The sequence below is a fragment of the Misgurnus anguillicaudatus genome, chromosome 10 (genome assembly GCF_027580225.2).
Source record: "Misgurnus anguillicaudatus chromosome 10, ASM2758022v2, whole genome shotgun sequence".
In the NCBI taxonomy this organism is placed as follows: domain Eukaryota; kingdom Metazoa; phylum Chordata; class Actinopteri; order Cypriniformes; family Cobitidae; genus Misgurnus; species Misgurnus anguillicaudatus.
The window spans coordinates 38,874,614-38,896,813 of NC_073346.2; the positions used below are offsets into that span (position 1 = coordinate 38,874,614).

A 22,200-nucleotide genomic window follows, 5' to 3' on the forward strand; every position below is an offset into this window, starting at 1 on the left:
TGATTGCATGTAATCGAATCCTTATTAGCAGAACAGCATTATGTTGATGTGATAAATAGACATTGGCTTAGTTGCTTTTATGAAATACATAAAATAGCATTATATTTTACAGAAGATGTCAAATGTATTACAGCAAATTTTTTTGTACAGTTGTAATGTATGCAATAGATTTTATTGGTGAAAAATTACCATTTCACAATAATCCAATAATATGTGATCCTGCCTAAGAAAATCCAGCAAAGGTCATTTTTGTGTCATACAGCTTTTAATATAAAATCTTCCTACACAATGTAAGAAAACATTCAGTGAAAATAACCTTAATATATTTACTATGGACTGAGTAAGATCATACATACATACAGTAGATCAAACTTTGATGCTCCAAATACACTTTATAGGATTTCACAGACACGATCAAAGACGAATATAATCAAACATCACCTATAAAAAGAAAAAAAAAACGTTAAAAACAGGTAAACATTGACCTATTAACCGGCCACAATTTTGTCAGTTACTTGGTTTCTGTAAAATCTTGCTTCATAAACCATTATATTAACCATGAAAATATGATCTGATCAATTGTAATTTTGTTGCATCGAGCAACATTCTCATTTTCAACTGCAATCTCATATCTGGTTAGGACACTGTGTCCAGCCCTAGTTCAATTACTGGATAAGATTAAAGATCTCTCTGAATCACACAGTGGTGGCCATCCTCACACGAGCATTCGCATAAGATAATGCATTCGACCGCTTGGGCTGCACATGTGGAAAAACACGAGAAAGAAAGTCTGTGAACACCAGAAAGCTTTTTGTGCTTGAAATGGAAAGGTAGTGTAACTGTTGGAGTATGAAGTCAGGAGGTTTCTGTCTTACTTCTGGGATATGATGGGGGTCAGTTCCAGCTGACTGACAGATGACCTACAGAAAAGAAGAAGAGCCTTTATAAGAGATGATGAAGAAGCCGAGAAAATATACTGTAAAAAATCATTCCCCTTACCTTCTCCACCGCTCTTGAGATGGGATACTTGGGGTTTCTGTCTATTACGAAAAATAATCATTGTGCAGAACTATTAGTGCTCATGCCATAACCAATATCCAGATTATAAGGTTAAAATATGTAAGAAATAATTGACGACAGGCCGTTGAATTATAAGAAAATAATGCACACCCAAGGTCGTACCATTACACCGCGGTTGTGCTTTATTTTCAATTATACCATGGGTCTGTTGAATGCTGTATTCTGATTGGCTGAGAAATGTTCTGTGAGTATGCATTAATTTCTGATAACCGCACACCTAACTTGTCAAATGTCTTAAAAATATGCACTAGAGCAATGTTTGTGGTAACCGTGGTATAAGCGTAATGATTGACTCCGGTCCTTTGAATTATTTGAAAATAATGCACACTCCGCTTTATAATTCAAAGGACCGCAGTTAATTATTGCGCTTATACCACGGTTACCAAAAATATTGCTCTGGTGGTTATTTTTAAGACATTTTAAAGGTTAGGTGTACGGTTATTGAAAAATAATCAACACCCATGGAACATTTCTCAACCAATCAGAATAAAGCATTCAACAGACCCGTGGTATAAGTAAGGAATAATTGACGACGGCCATTGAATTACAAGAAAATAATGCACACCCAAGGTGGTTATGCGGCACGACACGAAGAGGAGTTACACTGCGGGTGTGCATTATTTTCAAATAATTTAAAGGACCGGAGTCAGTTATTCCTCTTATACCACGGTAACCACAAACATTGTTCTGGTGCCTATTTTTAAGACATTTGAAAAGTTAGGTGTGCGGTTATCGAAAAATAATGCATACCCACATAACATTTCTCAACCAATCAGAATACAGCATTCAACAGACCCGTGGTATAAATAATATTAATCTTTACTACACTTACTTAAAGGTGCCAAAGAATGCATTGAAATAATTGTTCTCTGATATCTACATAGAAGATATGTGGCTTTATAAGTGCTAAAATTATCCAGAAACGTTTTTACATGTCCATTTATAAGCCTAGGATTTGCCCTAGTAAGTTACTAGCAAACAGATAACTATACAGTAAAAAATTTTACAGTGATGGTTTATGAAAACTTAGTTACTGGGTTGATCTTTTCACATTTTCTATGTTGATAAAAGCACTGGGGACCCAGTTATAGCACTTAAACATGAAAAAGTCAGATTTTCATGATACGTCCCATCTAAAGAAATTTACACACTCAGCAATGCATTACAACTAGGGCTGGGTATTGTTAGGAATTTCACAATTCGATTCGATTTCGATTCTTGATGCTTCGATTTAATTCGATTCGATTCAATTTGATATTGATTTACTTGCGTCAATATCGATTCAATAATAAGTAAATACACAAGCAATTAAAGGGAAACTTCACCCATTTGCATTAAGCTTTGTACCGTTAGAACCCCAGTCATGTTTTTGAATGGTCGTGCACCATTCCCTCAGTTTCCCCTGAGAGGGGAGAAATACTTATTTCAGTGAGGCACTTCCTTCTTTCAATGATGTAAAAATCGTCATTTTGCGTCATTGAAAGAAGGAAATCCTGTATCTCTATTGAGTGTGAAAGACTACAGACACTCATTCCTCATTTTTCCAAGGTGGGGGCTATGGGTGGGACCCACTCGCGCTTCAGACCAATTACAGATAAGTGGGTGGGACTTACGAAAATATACGAACACAGACCGAACAAAAACGATCAGCCGCCATCTTTATGCTAAGCTAAGCTAAACAGAAGTTGTGGAGCAAGCCGAATTCATGTTACAATAACAGTGGAAGTTAATCAATATTACATGGAAGAGGGTGATTTTACAAGCGTGATGCTCTAATCCGCTGTGCATTGCACCTTTATGAGCCACAATACTGCAAAGAGCTGAGGCAGATGTAGGAACAGAAGCCCGAGGAGTAGGCCGGAGCCTGGGCGTCGGCTGGATAGAGGAGCCCGGTGAAGAAGCAGCAACCATCGGCGTCTGCTGCGTAGAGAAGCTTGCCTGTTCTCTCGCTGTGTGGCTTCTTTATAACATTTCTGCATCAGATAAGGATATGGACGTTTGTTTGGTGAAGGTTTCTATGCAAGAGAGGAACTTTGCGCGCGTTTGGAACGTTTATTTCACGGACATGTTTCGGTTTACGAGCAGACGCGCTGCGGAGTATATAAGCTTGGACGGACTCGCGCCGTTTGCTTTCGGTTTAACATTTCTGGATCAGATAAGGATATGAACGTTTGTTTTGTGAATGTTTCTGGTCGCGTGCTTATTTTAAAGACGTGTTTCGGTTTACGAGCACAAGCTCCAAGAGCTGAGGCAGCGCTTCTGTGGAGATATTATGCAGGGTACACGTTTGTGTGGAGGATGCATGGTAAAAACGGACGTCTGACTAAAGTGAGTGTTTCTATTTTCTTTGTTATACTAACGTGGCATTTATGTACACAATAGCATATCTGAGCGGTGTTTTATATGTCTACATTGTGAGAGCAGTGAGGCTGATATTACACAGATGTAATTACAGTAAACAAGAGACAAAAAGAAAATTGGTAAAACTAAATAAACATTTAAAATGCATACCCTTTTTTAAGTACTTGGAAAGACATTTGTACTGCGGATCTGAAACTGCACGTTACTGTTTGAATAAGACTTTGCTACACACCAGACCAGAGTGTTATTGTGTGTAACACAATGTAACATCACGTTTAAAAGTAAATCATGATTGGTGTCTGTCAGACACAGTGGTGGTGGCTATTTTCTTTGTTTTACTAACGTGGCATTTATGTACATAATAGCATGTCTGAGCCGTGTTCCGAGTAATGGGAGTGGCTTGCAGAGCTGTGCATTGTGGTGCATAGTGGCAGTTGTAGTTTTTCATACAAATGTGCTCTAAAGTCACATTTTGTCTTTTCTCTGTCAAATAGGCACAAAATTCTACATTTATGTTACATTTTGACTACAAATATGACTCACTTTCCATAAAGATTAATGTTCCTATCGGTGAAATTGCCCTTTAAGTACCTGAGTATATTTTTAAATAATGTGTGTAGTATTACTAATGTTTGATTACGTTGATGGTGCAGGCTTGAAAGAAGTGCTGCTGTTTGCCATCTTTTATCTTTCTGTTTTGATAAAGCACGTCTTGTACAACGCTGAACGCTCTCACTAGAGTGTTGCCCACAGCGCCGCCACTGGCCGGGGGGCTGAATCGATTCATAGGATTTGATGAATCGATATCGAATTGAGAAACAAATAATTGCAATGCATTGATAAATCGATATTTTTACCCAGCCCTAATTACAACCACATTTATGTTGCTCTTTTTTACTATAGAAGACGACTAATACGTGCAGAGTGATCAAAACTTACCAGGTTTTCCACAGTAGATGAAACCCAAGACAACGAGGAGCAGAATAATACTGCAGGGGAGTCCAGCAGAAATACCAGCAATGGCAGCACCTTTAAGACCTGCACCTTACAGATACACACATGCACATCAGTATATCTCAAAACTCCTAAAACGTTTTGAGCATCTTAAAGGAAGTTCATCCAAAAATGATTTATTTACAAACGTTTTATTAAGAACTACAGCCCAAAATTTTTTGGTTTTGATATGTTATACAAAGCTTAAATGAATACATGTTAGCTAACTGCATATGTATTATATTAGATTTGTAGGGGTTAGCAGGCACAAACAACGGGTTAATTGTAACATGGCTACTTTACATATTTATACAGTGCAGAGCAATCTGTATTTTTGGTCTTTTTCTCTTACTGTCAGTAGATCAAAAGTTTTGACGTGTTTTGGTCAGGGACGGATTATGGCGATGATGTGCCCTGGGCACGGATGTCTCAAAGGCCCCTTTATCAATTTTTTGGGCAACAGCGTTGTACCTGTATGCACAGGGCTCAAGTGTTGGTTCGCCTCTGCCTGTATGCCCCATCTTACAGGATTAACATTGGCACTAATACGCGGGGAGAGAATGCACACAATATTCGGTACTTTCACACCACAAATTGGTTTATCTCACCAGTATCTGTCAACATACAACATACTGTACAACATACTCAATCAAAAATATTCTGACCTCTCCAAATCATATCACAGGAGAAAATTCCATAAATATTTAACATTTCTACATTTAGCAGACATTTCATTACATTTCATGTGTAACTGTCATTCCCCACAGGCATTTAGGGGCTGGACACACCAAAACTTTTAAACGCAGCTGAAAACACCTTGAGGATGCCGAATGCCAGCTGTTTTTCAGCCGAGCGCTTTGGTAGCTGTGATACTTCAGCTGTGACCCGGTTGGTTGCTGTGGTAATGTCCCGCCCCTTCTCCACTGTAATTGGACGGCTGTGTGAGAACTGACATTGACCAGCAGAGCTTTTCACTCAAAGTTAAATATTTTTGAACTGTCGGCACTGACGCGAAAAAAACCCAGAGCGCCGCTTTTTTTTGATATATGGAATCAATTGAAAACATGCACTGGCCGCGGGCATAAAAGCTTCGTGTGTCCAGCCCCTTAGCTTAGAACAAAATAGTTGGTTTAGCTGAGGGGTAACTTTCTCGATTTCCTCTGAGAAAACGCTTCCACAACATCATCAAAATCCAGTTCCATCACAAGATCGCATTCAATGGCCATTAAAGACAGTGAATTTAGATGTCCTTGACACATTTTGCTTCTTAGTTTGTTTTTTACTCTTGCCATTAGAGAAAATGCACGTTCTCCTTTACAGTTGCTGACTGGCAGGGTGAGGAAAAGCTGTCCTTTTTGTGCTTTCTTATAATTGATCCGCTTGGTTGTGGTTTTAAACTCATTTTTGTTTTGGTTTTTAAGTAACCGTCTTCTACGCATGACTTTTATATTAAGCAAAGCTTTTCACTCACCTCTAGATGTCCCTCTCAACAGCGCAGCAATACATTAAAATTATTTATTTGATTTATTTACTAGTTAATACTTTGCAACTGCAAAAAGTCACATTATTCCTCAATATTTAACACAATTTTACTGAAAATAAAATTAAAATAAAAATATTTATTTGAAAAGAATAGACACACTAAATTTGACAGGGCCCCCTGCTTGCCCAGTGCCCTTTAAGTGTTCATTTGTAGCATTTTGTGTTCTGGTATATGAACAAACACATAAAGCGCCTTTCAAAGCAACTATTGCAAGTATTGTGAGAAGAACTGAATTGAATACGATTATCTACAGCATCATAAATAAGACTTTATTTTTGTTTGACCATTGCAGTAAAACGCCACCTACTTTTCTTCTACTTGTAAAAAAGCACACAAAACAGGGTGTTTATTTCAAAACACTCACTTTGTGATTAATTAAAGAAAAGCTGTATGATTTTGTACAATGTAAGAGAATTATTACAAAAATCTTTTGGCACCTGGTTGAACCCGGTGTAGCTCTGATTGTTCCCCTGTGGTTTTTCCTGCTTCAGGAATGATCCTGAAGATATAAGCAGATTCCGGATCAAGACCAGAGATGTTTGTAGTCCTGGCGAAGCTCGGCATCATTCGAATAGTGCGAAACTCTGATCGGGAAGAGCCAGTGAGGTCTGGGCCTTTCATCTGAATATTAAATCCTTTAAATGTACAATTAACTTTGAGCAAAAAAATCCACCTATTGTATATTATAATAAATCACGTTCAATTTATTTGGATGTATGTACCTGTAATGACAGAATTGGGAGGAACATCCCATTTTAAAGTCACTTCTGTTTGATTTTCACTCAGAAAAATACTGGAATCTAAAATCTGAGGGCCTAAAATAAAGAAGAATAAGTAGGAGCTGTTAATAAAGTACAAAACATATAAAACATCTTTGTCATTCAGAGCTTAGTAGTTAACTTATGATCTGGCCCTGTGACCTAAAACATTTGAAAAGTGTTAGAGCAACATGGATCGTGTAAACTGTACTCTTATATGATCAGTTTCTCCTTAAAATCAATTGCTAATAAATACACAAGCATGTGTCATAATTCATACCGAGCAGTGTGGCGTTGGAGGTTATATTGCCGAGTGTATTGTTGGCTATTCTGGTTTATGTGTCGTGGTATGAATAACTGGAATTAAAATCATGGATGAACTGTTTAGTTTAGTTGATAATGATCTGTTATTTGAACCCATTTTTCAGTCTGTGTCAATTTTTAAGCCAGCACACGATGGGTTTGGGTGAAGCCTCTGTATTGCAGTGGATCACAACAGTTGTTCGTTCATCTTGGCTGATGTTGGTGAAAATTACTGGTAGAAAATCAACAGGACCACCTGCACATAATCACATCAATGATATAAATATATAATGTCATTGTAAACATTTAAGTATATGCCTTAAATAAAAAAAAAGTAGGATCATGAGACGTATTTCAGTCCAGTGTTTAAAAACGTTTAAATGGTTGTGTATTTTAACCAGTGTTCGAATTGAGGGGGCTGGGGTGGTCCCGGACCTCCTATAAGCATTGAGGGACCCCATATAAAGCATAAAAATATCATTTAGGGGGTCCCCTGGTTTTTATTTAAATTTAACATGAATAAAAAAATTCTTGTGCTGTGCTGCCACAAAGCTAGCCTGACGTTGTCATACTCAATTCTAGTCAGAATTTGAGTCTGATACCGCTCCATTGAGCTATAAATGAGGCGTGTCTCAACCGAAAAATGCCTCTGCACTCAATTGGACAGACCTACGACCAATCAGAGCAACGGAGAGTGTAACGTATGTTGAAATGTCGTCTTTTGTAGCCTGACCGAACTGCTAGTTATTTCGCTACAATGACACTAACATTGTGATTATACTAAGTCAGAGTTAGCAACGTACATCAACACCTACTATGTTTACAACATTTCATTTATATCACAACATTAAGTATTTACTAAGTCATACAGTAAGACTATCTCTTACCATTTGTACGTTAGGATAACTTCATCCACGACGATACCCATTAACGTTACGTTGGCTTGAAAAATATTGGAGCCTAGCATGTCCCTCCACTTATTCAGCAGTCACGATTCCGGGCTTCCGAAAAGAAGCTGGCAACGAACGCTAATTATATCCATGTCGTCGTGCACACCGAGTTGCATCGCCGTGACACTCATTTCAGTTGCTTCTTTAACTTTGTCCTCCATAAGTGCGACCAACTTTTGCCGAATCCCGTGGGAAGGACGGCAAAAACATAAACAAATGCCTTGCTCGCGTTTCTCTGTTCCTCTTTTAAAATCAATGCTCTGTCGATATCTTTTAGAACAGACTCAATGTCAGAATCCACACATCTGAATTCTCCAGCGGCAGCCATTTAGTTGTAAACAGATTCAACACACAGGCTCTTTGGTGACGCGGTTGATTAAGTTACTGTTAAACATCTGTCCATCATCGTATAAGGCCCGCCCTCACAATTTGATTGGTTCGACCAGCTTTGGGACTCGCATAGTAGCTCCTCAACGGAAAAACCCCAGACCGATCTTCCCCTCTTCAAAATGTGGTGGGCGGGGCTAAGATCGGCTGGCACCCAGGCTACCACAAAGCAATACTATCCATTATTTTTCCCAATTTTGCAATAAACCAATCCAAAAGATTTTGGTCTGAAATAAATGTAAACTCTCAAGGGTGCCTCATGCTTTTTTCTGGAGGAATTGTTAGACAGATTGTTACATTTAGATTTAGGATTGGGTTGGGGGCTTTTAAGAAAACTTCTAAAACTATTATTTCACACTAATTTTAGGGGTAGAAATGGTTAGGATTTGAGTTAAGGGTAATTTGGGATTTTTTTATTAAAATGTTGATCAGGATCACGGTGACCCTAAAATGATGGGGGGGGGCTTGGCCGTGGGGTGGGGCTAGGGGCAGTTTACTAGGTTTTGAAACAAATACATGAATTTATAAATATCTATAACAATATTTAAAGTATAAATACTAAACAATACAATATATTAAAATGCACCTATTTCAGTGCTAAACAACGTTATTTTGTGTATTTGGTATAATACAATGTGTTCGTGTGGTTAATAGTTAAAAAACACATTATTTTCCACATACCGTACATTTTTGTAGCTCCAGATATTCCTGCCTTCCTCAAACGCATTGATTTTGTACAAAACTCATCGATTTAAAAAACGCTGTGTTTTCGATTGGCCAGCTAATCTGTACGTTGTGATTTGCCTGAATACCTCTGATGTCAGCCGGAAATGCAACGCTCCTTACCATGTTTGAAAGATTCGCTCACAATGAAATGCTAACAGGAGTTAACTTACAGGCTGTGAGACAAAGTGAGAGGAATTATGATAATGTCGGTCTTGTCTACATCACCAATCCCAGGAAGTAAACTGTTGCCTACAATCTGTGCGTTTGTTGTAGTCTAAGAAAAGAGATTTACGTTGGAGACCATAATTCACGTCATTGTTTACTTTGGAGTTTGTACCTTTAGTATATCGATAACATGTACTAAGACACACTTACACACCAAAGAATATGTAAAATCTAAATTGGACAATAGGTGCTCTTTAAGGAAAACAATTTATTATGTTAAATTACTTAATACCTTTAAAACCCAAAAGTTATAAAAAAATCTTTACACTAATGCCATCAAAACCTTGTAAAGGTGTATTGTGTAACTTTTAGAAGTGGGTGATTCTCACGAAACCATTGAAACACCACAGCACTAATGATTTTAGCTTTAAAATGGGTAATATAGTAACATTAAAAAGCATCAGAATTAACACAATACTGTGTTCTACCTTGCACAATGTGTGATTTCAACATAAGAATTTATAATTGTACATTTTATCTCATTTTCTGCTGAAATTCTCATTACCGCAATGTGTCCGGCTGTGTTTGAACATGCATTATGTTGTAATTTAATCAAATTAACACAAAAATATTAAGAAACAAATAAAAGTTTGTTTTGCTAGACTACTTTAGATGACAGAAAAAATATTTACTGAATATTCATGTATAATAATAATAAAGAAAATTAGGAAAATGATGTGTCCATGCCTGATGTTCTCATCCTCCGCAACACTTTTTGAGAACAGTTTAAGCACACATACAGAATTTTAATAAATTTTGATTTTGAGTGACCAAGCACATGGACCAGTTACTTCAAGATGGCTACCAGGTAAGATCATTTTTTTACAGTTAATTTGAAATATTGTCTTGTCAGAATGCTTACACGACATTTTGATTATCATTACCGCAACAGATGCTTATTAAATGTTAATTTAATTAATAGAAGCATAATACTTTGATTTTAAATGCATGTGCAGAATCTCCAAATTATGTTCTTTCAGGTTTGTCATGTCATTTTGAAAATATGTCAGTGTTGATGTTTTCTGACTGTTGCGGTAATGAGATTTTTTAGGACTCATTTTTAAAATTATGTTACAAAAAGTGTTAAATGATAAGTAAAAGTTTTTAAATTAATGTACCCATTTACTCCAGACTTTGTTCTTCAATGTCTGGTGGGAAAAAAAGTAAATTTAAGCAATTTTTACATTTTCATGCTTGACATTTTTAAAACCAAGTTTTCGTGAGAATCACCCAAGTATCTCTTGCAATATATTATACAAAACTATATTATCAGTGACGTGTAAAGACCTTACATAATTTAGTCTTTTAGGAAGGTTGAAGCTTCTTATGGATTCATACACAACCTTAACTTTTAAGAGTATAAGAGTAATAGAGTATAACTTACTTGCAATGACACTGCACTGTGTCTGAATCAAAGGATGTTCTGCTTTACAGATGATCTCCTTTTCATTTAATTTTTGGATGTCACTTGGAGTTATATTGAAATTTCCCACCCCACTCTCATTCGCATTCAGGCCGGGGAAAGACAACAGTGCTTCTGGAGCGCCACCTGGCCACAGACAGAAGAACTGAAGCCCTCTGGTTTCACTTACAGCCTGTACTGAACACAATGGCTCACCGCTGGGAATCTCTGGTATAAAATAAGAGAGAGAGTAAATAATGTCTGAGTGTTGTCCCAACATCCTAACCTGCTGGTCATTCTTACCATAGATATCTATAGTGAGGTTTCTCCTCAGCTTCGCCTCAGTCTTTGGATTAATCAACACACAGGTGTAAACACCACTTTGATGCGTTTTGACGTCGGTGAGGTTGACGGATCCTCCTGGAGACCCTTGAATGAAGCTGCCATTGAAAAACCATGTGGCAGAGGGGGGCGGCAGACCCTCAGCCTGACATGAGAGGAACAGAGAATCTCCAGAAACAAAGACTGCTTTTGTGGGACTCACCTTGAGAACTGGCATATCTGGTCCATCTAAGGACAGACGGGGAAGAAAAAGAAAGAAACAGGTTATTGTTGAGCGGAAACAAAAACCTTTTGATGGCTTAGATATGCATTAGTATAAAAGTTAACAGATTATGTGCAATTATTAGGCATGAACAATATTGGGGGAACTGACATTGCAATATTTAGTTTTCTGCAATGTATATTGCGGTATGTGAAATATTGGAATAAAATACTGCCTTGCATTTTTTGAAGCTCTGCCAACTTGAGGAAATAGTTGCATGATAGTTTATCATACCTCAAGCGAACAGATCCTGTCTTTTGTGGCATTTGCATCCAAAATAGTTTTCCTTCTACATGTAATGCAATGTGATTTTATAGCATTATTATTATTATTTATTATAGCAACACCCGGCTGACCGCAGTGCTGCCATGCTGAGGGTGTTTGGCACAGTGTTGCTATCCAGTTACAAAGTTTGTTTTGTATCTTGTTTTTATGAGAGTATGTACTGTATAAGCTGGTGGTCCAATTTTTAAATGTGCCTTCCCATTTCAAAGTATAATTCAACTTATAAGTTACTAAATGTAATACATACACAGCACTGTGATCGTCTTATGCTGTGTCTCAGAGCTGAACGGGTTTGTAAGGACTACAGCGTAGCGGCCCATGTCATTTCTGCTAGGCTGGTTTATTGTTAGGTTTTTCCCGTCGATGGAATAATGGGATCCATTTTCCAGCTGGACTCCATTAAAGAGCCACTGCACCTCTCTGGCCTCCCCTTGCATTGTGTTGTAATAGAAGGTGAATACACGGACACCTTCAATGGCCTCATCTGGATCCGTGCGCAGGGAGACATTTGTGAGGATATCTATTGAATAAGAGAGCCAGTGAATCAGTTTTGAGTCAGGTCATTAAAGTTTGAACAGATTCAGGAAAATGAATCAAACATGGTAGCTGATATTTTGCTGCTGAAGTCGAAATTTTGTGCTTTAAAGGGACAGTTCACTAAAAATAAATAAATAAACAAAATTCTGTCATTATTTACTCATCCAATGTCTGCAGAACCAAAGGAAGATATTTTGAAGAATACTTGTAACCAAGCAGATCTGGGGCACCATTGACTTCTATAGTAGTCTACTATAGAAGTCAATGGTGCCCCAGATCTGTTTAGATATTTTCAATTTTTAAAATATCTTAATTTGTTTTCAGCAGAACAAAGACATGTCTACAGGTTTGGAACAACTTGAGAATTAGTAAATAATGACAGAATTTTAATTTTTAAATGAACTGTCCTTTTAAAACCTACAATCTCAAGATTGTTCAAAAATTAACACAAAATTCATAACTTAATTTATATTTATTATATTTGCCAGCATAGTCATATAGCCTACTGACTATTTTATAGACTGCACATAAGATATTAACATTTGTTAAGTGTCTAGAAAGGTTCTTCATACTCACCATAAACAAAAAGGTAAAATGTAGCGCTCACCCTCATCGCTCCGATTTTAGTCATTTCCACGGTGTATGTTCCATTATAAATGTGTGACACATTTCGGAGGGTGAGCGATCCGTTCCGTTCCACTTTAAACACGCTGGAGTGGTCTGAAGAAACATCTGGAGAGGAGTCATCACTAATGGTCCATATTACAACAGGAAGACCTTCCATGAACCATGTGACCAGAGGATGAGAGGCTCCATGAGATACAGCAAGCGTCACATCACTGCCCACCAAAGCATCCACGGACACGGGCTCAGTCGGGGAGATGCTCTGATCACACACATAACCTATATGATAGGAGAGAAAAAACAAACAACGAAGTGGATATTTTCACTTGTAAGCGGTGTATGCAAAACTCGCTATCATGATGTGTTGCCATGTGGTTGCTAAGGTGTTCTGTGTGCCCCAAATCAATATGATATTTTGATCTTTAGATTTTGGCCTTCAAAGTCTATGGGATGACTTGTTAATGTATGTTTTCTTAACAACCAAGTTAAAACTGTAAGACTGATTACTAAGAAAATTAGTATTAAACCTCTCCATAACAAGCTGCATGGCCTGTAATCATTCTCCAAGTTTTTTTCCAGCACCATACAATGTACTGGAGTCGAAAAGAGGCTTGGTCATACTGGAACGACTTCCATTTTTTTATTACATTTTTTATTTATTAATATAGTATATTTTGCTACTGGATTGCCTAAGTCTGCCAAGCAACAACCAACCACTTCCTAACTATTAATACACAAATTGCATGATTTCTCTTATTCAACAAGAAATTTTGAGTTGAATCAATTTATTTGACCTTATTTAAATCTCTGGATTTTAAAAATTGTACCCATCATGGATTGTAATAAAATAACTGCTACCATATCGGACTGTTGTTTTTATTATTATCTATTATATTTATTTTTCTAGTGTTGTTGAGGTCTCTGTGTTAAAATCCTTTGCTTTATTTGATGTTACCTTAGCTTTGCACGGTGGCCTCTTTTTTGGGAGTCAAAGATTACAGAATTCTCTTAACATAATAGCAGTTTCCTGAACAGGGTTTAGATTAATCCAGGACTAGGCCTTAGTTATATTAGAACATTTAAGTTCTTTTTACAAACTATATAAATAAAGTTGAATTGAATTAATGTGATACTTTTGAAATTAGCAATGTTAAATAAAAAATTTCAAGCAAATCCAAACTAAAGGAGAGAAGAATAAATGTCAAGACCCTGAGCATCAGTTACAAATGCACGAAACAACAACAATAAACATCAGACATAAATCCTGTTGTGCTACCGGGTCATGCTTTTGTCCTAAAAAGTGTTTGGAAAATCATAATACATTTTTTTTTAATGTAGCTAGCCTACTTAACTGCAACTGCAAGTATTTTTTCAACATCAAGGAAGAAAAAATAGCAGACAGATTACATTGTAAATATTAAAAGGGTAACAATCATATTTTTTTAAACAAGGATATTGAATCACATAAAACATTTTTTCCAGGTTTTCTCTTACCTGTGATGAAGAAGAGGAAAACATTCAGATCAAATAGCGTCTGCATATCGACCAAAGCCAAATTCCAAACGAGTCTAGTAAGTCACCGTTTAACTTTAAATGATGATTTAGGTGAAGTTATGTTACAGCACTGCATCTCTCCACAGGTGTGAAGTCCTTGACCGTAGGCTAGCGGAGAAATGTTTCTAAACCACGCCCCCAGTCGCACAGGTGCGTCTTACCCTGCGCAAAAATCATCCAATCGGGGGATAAATCATAAACATTAACACATAAACGTCTATTCTTTTTATAAATACTAAAAATTAAATGTATTGAAAACTAAAAATTGTACATGTAAAGATGGAATAATGGAAGTAGAAAGGCAATACAATTAAATCGTTTTTATGGATGGTCGTGACCTCTAGTTGGTCTGTCACAAAGGGTTCATGTTAAATAAAATCGTATAATTATTTCAAATATTCAATTTGCGCTTATTTCAGGTTTCTTGGTGTTTAATTCAGATGTAAATTATTATCCAATTGGCTAGCCGCTGTGTTGTCACGTGTCAGCTGTTACTTTTTTCTAATCTGTACCGAGTGCGCGGACGTGTTTGATTACTGGAAAAGATTAAAGTAAAAAAAAGAAAGCTTTTTAAATGGTCACCGCAATTATTTCAATGAGCACAACATAACGATTATATTTCTTTAAAAACTAAACTCATCACGAAATCTGAACACGCGCCCCCTGGAGAAAATCTAATGCTATTGCTACTACACTCAGTTGCAATGGCAAATAACATTGATTTACTAAAATCATTTATTATTAAAATATTACATTTGTTAAAATATAGTTATATATATATATATATATATTTTATAGTAAGACAATTTAGCTTTACTAATTGGGCAAAGGGGAGACTTTTTCTTAGCAGGAACAATTTACTGATATCGGTTAGGTTACTTATGTAGTCAAGCCTACAACTATTTGCTGGAATGTACAATTTGCAGTAAAGTTCAAATCACTGATATCAACATTGAATGAATGTTATCTGTGTTTACCAGTAAACTAAACTGGTGGTACAGGACTCGGATCTCCCCTATATGTTATCCCATCATGTTCCCAACAGCTCAAACAAGACCAAATATGAAAAATACAGACAAGCAGACAAATAATGGACAAATCAATGTTGCCCATCTCATTCCCAAGTGTCCTCCTTATAATGTGACCCTGCTGTGAATAGCTTTGAGATTAAAATGAGCATCAAATAATTGATTTTGCACTTATTTTCAATCTTTGACATGACCTTACTCAGTCAATATTAAATATATCAAGGTTATATTTTCACAGAATGTTATTTTTATTATCTAGGATGATTTAATGAAAACAATAAAAATGACTTTAACTGGATTTTCACAAACTGGGTCACAGATATCAGCAAATCCAAATCAGCTTACGGCACCTTTACGATCTGCTTTTCAAAGCAAAACAATGAGGTAAAATATATGCATATGAAAAAACTACATATTTTTTATTGTCATTGAATGATACTGTACAATCAAAACACATCCAGAGGCGCTTGTGGTTTTTAATCAGATTTACAGTTTTTATGCTGAGAGACGCTGTCCGGTTAAAAATTATGCTTAGCTTTAAACAACAATATAACCTGATGAGAGTCACAAAACCATGTGACTTATCCATGCTGCTATGAATGTTTATTACACAACAAATCACAGCAATACAGATAAAGTCCCTTCACGTCGACACCCATACAATGAAACATGAACATAATGGCTTATTAGTGCATTCAAAAGTACAGGAACAAATTATTTGCCTCCTTCCTATAATATTAATGGACTTATGATGGTGATCCCATCGATGGAGCGGATGGACTGTTAAAGGAACAGCGTCTCCCAGAATCCACACATTAACACAAAGGAGTTTAAAACACAAGAGAGCTGATACTACGTAGTAAACTACGGATTCATGATGGGGCCGACACCAACTTTACTGGCCACAATGTCTGAGAGAAGTTGGATTTGACCTGCAGATGGTAAAGAGAAAAAGACAAAAAAAAAAGTAACAGATTCGGCTATAATTGAAAAGAATGCAGTTAATATGGACATACAGAAAGAGTGAAAATAATATACAAATACTTTTGCAATATTTCTAATAAATTCATATTTAATAACATAACATGACAGCCTTAATTCTGTCTAATGGTTCATTCACACCAGACGCGAAAGAAGCGTTAAGTGTGAGGGATTTACAAGTTAAGTCAATGCAAAGATGTGATAGACATCCTGCGGCGTGTTTTGTGCGAATTAAGTGTTTCGGGCGTTTAACATGCGTAACCTGCGATTTGCCAGTTTAAAAAAATCTAAAATTTGGTGAATATTCACGTTAACCAATCAGGAGCTTGCTTTAGTAGTGACATGATTACGACGTAGCGAGCAGAGGCAGAAATACGATACAACAATCATTGCCAAAACCATCATCGCTGCTTGCGGAAACACCTAGAGCTGTACGACACTTCTGCGTCTCAATGTCGTGGCGAAGACCGCACACGTCAAGCATTCAACTACGCACAAATAACACGGTTTTTGCTTCATTCACGTCTGGTACGAACAAAGTCAACATGGTGTGACAATCTTTCATTTCAGTAGATAAATAAACAGTTCAATTTCTCACATCATGACCCCTTTATTTTTACCTTCATTGGTGTTCTGCTCTGCCCCTCCTGTATCTGCCTCCTTTATATTCTTCCCGCCTCTTTCAGTTTGCTAACCAGATCATCCACAGTTTCCACTTTGACTCCAGCTTGTCTCTGTGCAGGTTCCTCAACCTTTAGCACCTCCAACCGTGAGCTCACGTCCACTCCCAGGTCTCCAGGCTTCACGTTTGCAATCTTCTTCTTTTTAGCTTTCTGCAGAATCACAAGATGACAACTATCCATATACTTGTGCCGAGTTCACAATGTCATTTTTATTATTTATATTTAAATACACAACAAATTATTCATATTATCATTCTCTTTCTTTCTTTCTTTCTATGAGAGTTTTATAAATAAAGAATAAAACAAAATACGTTGAAGAAAAACTAAAACTCTACTTGGAATGAAAATAAGCTCATCACAGAGGTAGAATTTATACAGCCCATTAGGACAGGTTTAATAAAAAGTGGTTTCTGACTAGATGAACTTTTGGAAAGTTTTTAGTCTCCTATCCGACAGCTTGTGTAAATTACTTGACCCCGATGGTACTCAATATGGAACATTTTTTCAATATTATCATTTATACCATTTCATTACATCTGCAAGAATGTATTATTTATATAAATGTTTAAATATGTGCCAGTGTGATGAGGAAGGTTATCCTGAGGTGAGTTTTGGTTTCTTTTAAGGTTTCTTCTTTATCTACTTTAAAAAAGTTTTTTTTTTAATGAGATATTTCTCTTTGTAAAGCTCCTTTGAAACAATATATGTTATTTCACAGGTTATGTACCACAGAGTGATCGGTCATCGTACCATGATATTGGGCAGTGTGGCGTATCTAGGTGTGTTGAGACGGAGGTCAGCGGTTATCACAGCCGGCATTTTAATCTTGATGGTCTCCAGTCCACCATCAATTTCTCTCACCACTTTTATATTCTCTCCATCTATGGTCACCTCAGATGCAAATGTTCCCTAAAAAAACAAACAAACAAACAAATTTGTTTAAGAGCGTTTATATGCTCTTTTTAAATTCAATGAATATTTTTACAGATGTTTAAAAAATGACATTATCTGGTAATCATTTCATAAAAGAAATAAGGCTATATCGTAAATATGGTCACTGCTGAAGGTGTTGGGCTAAGTTTATTGCTGGTGGTTTGAATAAAAACAAGTGATCAGTGTGACATTTTAATATGTAAACATAATTCTAGATTAGGTCTTTGAATGACACATTTCTAGATTAGGCAACAAGTGCTTACCACACAATAAAACTACTTAAAGCAACAGTAGGTGCGTTTACATGCATATGCTTAATAAACTGATAATATTGAAGGTCATGTAAACACGTCAAACGTTTCTTTTATCAGGGAAAGGTCATAAACGGCTAAAGCAAAATGTGATTAGTTACAGGTACGGCAGATTTCTGCCAATTACTCCGATTTCGTGCTGTATGTAAACGGCTTAACCGGCTTTTTCTTAAAGTTTTGTAGATGCACGCATGACTCCATGTGTAAAAGATAAAAGTCACAATAAAGTAATACATAAAGTCTGCTTTCTACTCATGCAATTGACGGGAAAACTGTGAAATTAAAAACTGACAGGTTTCCAACAGCTTTTTAAACGACTATGCAGACAATAGACATTGGCTTCACTCAAACCTGACAAATCTTGCATGTAAATGCAGTTTTCTGCGTTGTTGTTTTATCAATTTGCATGTAAATGCATGAAACAGGTTTCTATAATAAGCTATTTTATGACAGATATTTTGCGCATGTAAACGCACTCAATGACAAAAGTATGTCTGACAATTATAACTTTTAACTTAACAACAAAACAACATTTGCCCAAATACTAAACGAGTACATTTTCTAAAGATAAAGGTAATAAAGAGAGATAACTGACCTGTGGCCAGTCCAACAATGATGCTGTCATCTGACCGGTTTGATTGCAATCATCATCAATGGCCTGAAACAACATTGTTGATGTTACCATCACATTACCAAATAAATTAAGCTTATACACAAATAATTATTAAAATAAGAATATTCAGTCCTAGTTATAATCTAGTTAGATATAAAACAGGATTTATAAGTTACCTGTTTACCCAGTATAATTAAATTGGCTTCCTCTTTCTTAGCAAGTGCAGCCAGAATCTTGGAGACCTGCAGAGGACCGAGCGATTCGTAGTCTTTTCCAGAAACTTCCACGTGTATGCCGCGGTCAGCCCCCATGGCCAGAGCGGTCCGGATCGTCTCCTACAATACATTTAGTACTGTAATACTACCAATTACAGGTTAACTATTATTTAGGGATGCTCTGATCTTTTTGCAGCTGATACAGAGAACAGATTTTGTGTCGTCATGTTCAGCCGATACCAAAGCCCGATACTGATTCTTCAAGCTAATATGTCTCAAATTGCACAAAAACATCAGTTCATGAGATCTGCAAATTTAGCAAGTACCGATCGAATCATTTAATGCAATACTGATTTGTTGCTAATCGATCGGAGCATCCCTATTATTCAGTGGTAGTACATTTTGAACCAGTCACCAATATCAAACAGGAAATTTACAAGCTACAAACAATCCCAATTAAAAAGAGATCCTTTAGAAAAGTGTCACAAAACGATGAAAAGTTAACACTGTACATCAAATGTTTTTTTCAAACCTGAACTTGCTGAGGGCCACAGCTGACGGCCACAACTTCCTTGACAAGCTTCTTCTCCTTGAGTTTAACCGCCTCTTCCACTGCAATCTCACAGAAAGGATTCATGGAATGCTTGACGCCATCCGTGACGACTCCAGTGTGGTCCGGCTTGACTCGGATCTGAGGTGTGTAAAGTTCAAAATAACAGCAATCACATGAGAAAATGATCTAGCTGGATCAACATAGTCACTTTGCTAATGCAGAACAAGCAGATGATAACAGTCCATTTCTAAATAAGAGACTACATGTTTAACCTCAGATCTGTATGCATAGTATGCCATGGGTAGCATGGAGGACACAGACAGACCATTGAGGTAGTTTTATAACCCACCTTCATGAAGTCAACACAAAGTAATCTACCTTTACCAGAGCAAACTCAGCAATTCAACACCAGAATCAATACTAGTATGCAAAAGGTTTTTAGATGACAGCTGAAGTTTATTGATGACAAATGATAACAAACAGAAGCCTATAAACTGTCATGATGTACTGATAACCAGCCAATGCAATACAGCAAGTTACATCAATGTGTGTGCATGTGTGGAAATAATCATCACATCTATAGTACTGTTTTTTTACACTGGCGTTCTGTACCTTGCAAAAATCCTTCTGTGTCAACCCATCTCTGGACTCACACATACAGTATAGATCAGGGTCTCCAACCTTTTTGTGAGCAAGGGCTAACACGATAGATAAAACAATCTGAAGGGTGATATAGTCTACTACTCAATGAAGTTTTACTTGTTGATTTTACTTTACTTGTTGATATGTTTTATCATTGTTTACAATGTTAACAATCATAAAAAAGCCAAGGTAATATAAAAATATGTAATAAAAAATATTAAAATTAAGGCTTTTAAGTAGAATGTGCTTTGACGGGCAACTCACAGACTCCAAAAACTTAATGAAGAATGCTATATTTATAATATATAGTAAAACATTATATATAGTAGAGTAATATTTGAAACTATGCAAGAATTCAGCTTTGCACAAAGTAACCAATATCCAGTATATGTGAATTATCAGTCTGTAAAAACCCAGTTTTTGTTATGTACGGTTTTCTAAATAAAATCACACTACATAATGTAAAGATAATTCTGTGAAAAAAACCCTTGATATCTTTAATGTTGACCAAGTAAGGTCATGTCAAGCATTGAAATCAATGAGTGAAATCAAACTTTGATGCTCCAACTCTCCAAATAATGAGATCTTAGTCTGACTTTTACAGACGGAGTCATAAATTTAACAAAATAGAATTTTTAATAAAAGTCTCGCTTAAAGTGACTGATTACTTTCGAAGAGTTGTTTTCAATTAATTTCTATGGAAGCCGAGCATCACACTCCTGAGGTGGATTGTGGGATTGATGGAGGTTTGAGATAAAGCGTTAACAGTTACATGCATTACACAGTGAGCAAATTTCTTCTGCTGCGTTCAAAGTGTGAATAATTATATAATTGCAGGTACATTTGGTGTGCCTAGTCATTATTTTTTTAAATAGCTATTTTACTTATTTACTTAATCTGGTATCCTTGGATCACAAGATGTTACAGGCCATATTGAATATTTTATCTTGTATATAGCAAAAAATCATGATTAACTGTTGTCCAAATTATAGTCAATGTCAACTATGTTACGTTAAACCCTGTTACCAAGGCATAGTAACAGTGATGACAGCATGTAACAGAACTGACACTGTCACTTTGTGCATGTGTAAGACATGCACTTTGTTATTGCTTATAGCCTTTCCAATTTCAAACCTTTTGTAAATACAAATATACCCCAAAAATAAAAGTAAATAACGTGATGATGTTCAGAAATAATCAATCAAACGAAAATAGATTTAATTACATAATGGCACTTGTTTTTCAACGTCAATATTTTGTGTTAAAATTGTACATGGACATTTAGGTAAAGATATATAATATATCATATACCCTGAAAGGGTAATGTGTTGTTTAAACTAATTTCAAATACCCACATAACGTTACATGACTTATGTTTACTAAAATACAACTGGTCAGGTAGGTTAGGTGAGTTCAAACGAGGTCCTGAGAATTAAACGACAGCTCATTGCTCAACTTGAACAACTAAACTGTAGTTACAGATAATACCGTGGATGAAAAGTAACAATTATCCTTATTATTAGTAACATTGACCTTGATCAGTTCTAACCTCATTCAATAGCACATCAGGGCTAACGTTAAAGTCAGCTCACTTCGATAACATAAACCGTCTAAAGTAGTGCAGACTCATATTTTTAAATAAACAAACAAGTACGTTTGAAAGGATTAACTGAAAGGTTTTCGTGTACCTTGACAGCATAGTCAATGACCCGTTTAACTCCGACCAGAACTCGTGTGCTCATCTTGTACGCTCAACCGACTGGTCTACCGCGGGAACTAATGAGCTTTAGGACGGGGATCAAACCGGAATCTTAATGCTGCTGCACTCTTGTGGGCGGGCTATTGGGCGCACGCCCATTCTCTGAACCAATAGAATTCTTCAGATCAGCGAGCTGCCAATCAAATGCCG

The 22,200-nt window shown here is 36.5% G+C and overlaps 2 protein-coding genes across 2 annotated transcripts; both read right to left on the bottom strand.

Moving 5' to 3' along the window:
- Nucleotides 1-81: 81 nt before the first annotated feature.
- Nucleotides 82-14,973, bottom strand: vsig10l (V-set and immunoglobulin domain containing 10 like). The gene is given in 12 exon segments (XM_073872555.1): nucleotides 82-758; nucleotides 876-920; nucleotides 1,000-1,040; nucleotides 4,381-4,485; nucleotides 6,415-6,612; nucleotides 6,700-6,792; nucleotides 7,016-7,294; nucleotides 10,711-10,956; nucleotides 11,032-11,298; nucleotides 11,865-12,137; nucleotides 12,731-13,057; nucleotides 14,273-14,973. Coding segments are annotated over 12 exon segments (1,983 nt in total). The 5' UTR covers nucleotides 14,319-14,973; the 3' UTR covers nucleotides 82-695.
- Nucleotides 14,974-15,754: 781 nt separating this feature from the next.
- On the bottom strand, nucleotides 15,755-22,137 carry etfb (electron transfer flavoprotein subunit beta). Its single transcript, XM_055211398.2, has 7 exons — nucleotides 21,980-22,137; nucleotides 19,629-19,787; nucleotides 19,058-19,216; nucleotides 18,864-18,926; nucleotides 17,775-17,933; nucleotides 16,962-17,174; nucleotides 15,755-16,292 (listed from the first exon to the last, which is right to left on the bottom strand). The coding sequence occupies exons 1-6, from the start codon at nucleotides 22,031-22,033 to the stop codon at nucleotides 17,004-17,006; spliced, it is 765 nt and encodes a 254-aa protein (XP_055067373.2). The 5' UTR covers nucleotides 22,034-22,137; the 3' UTR covers nucleotides 15,755-16,292; nucleotides 16,962-17,003.
- Nucleotides 22,138-22,200: the final 63 nt, after the last annotated feature.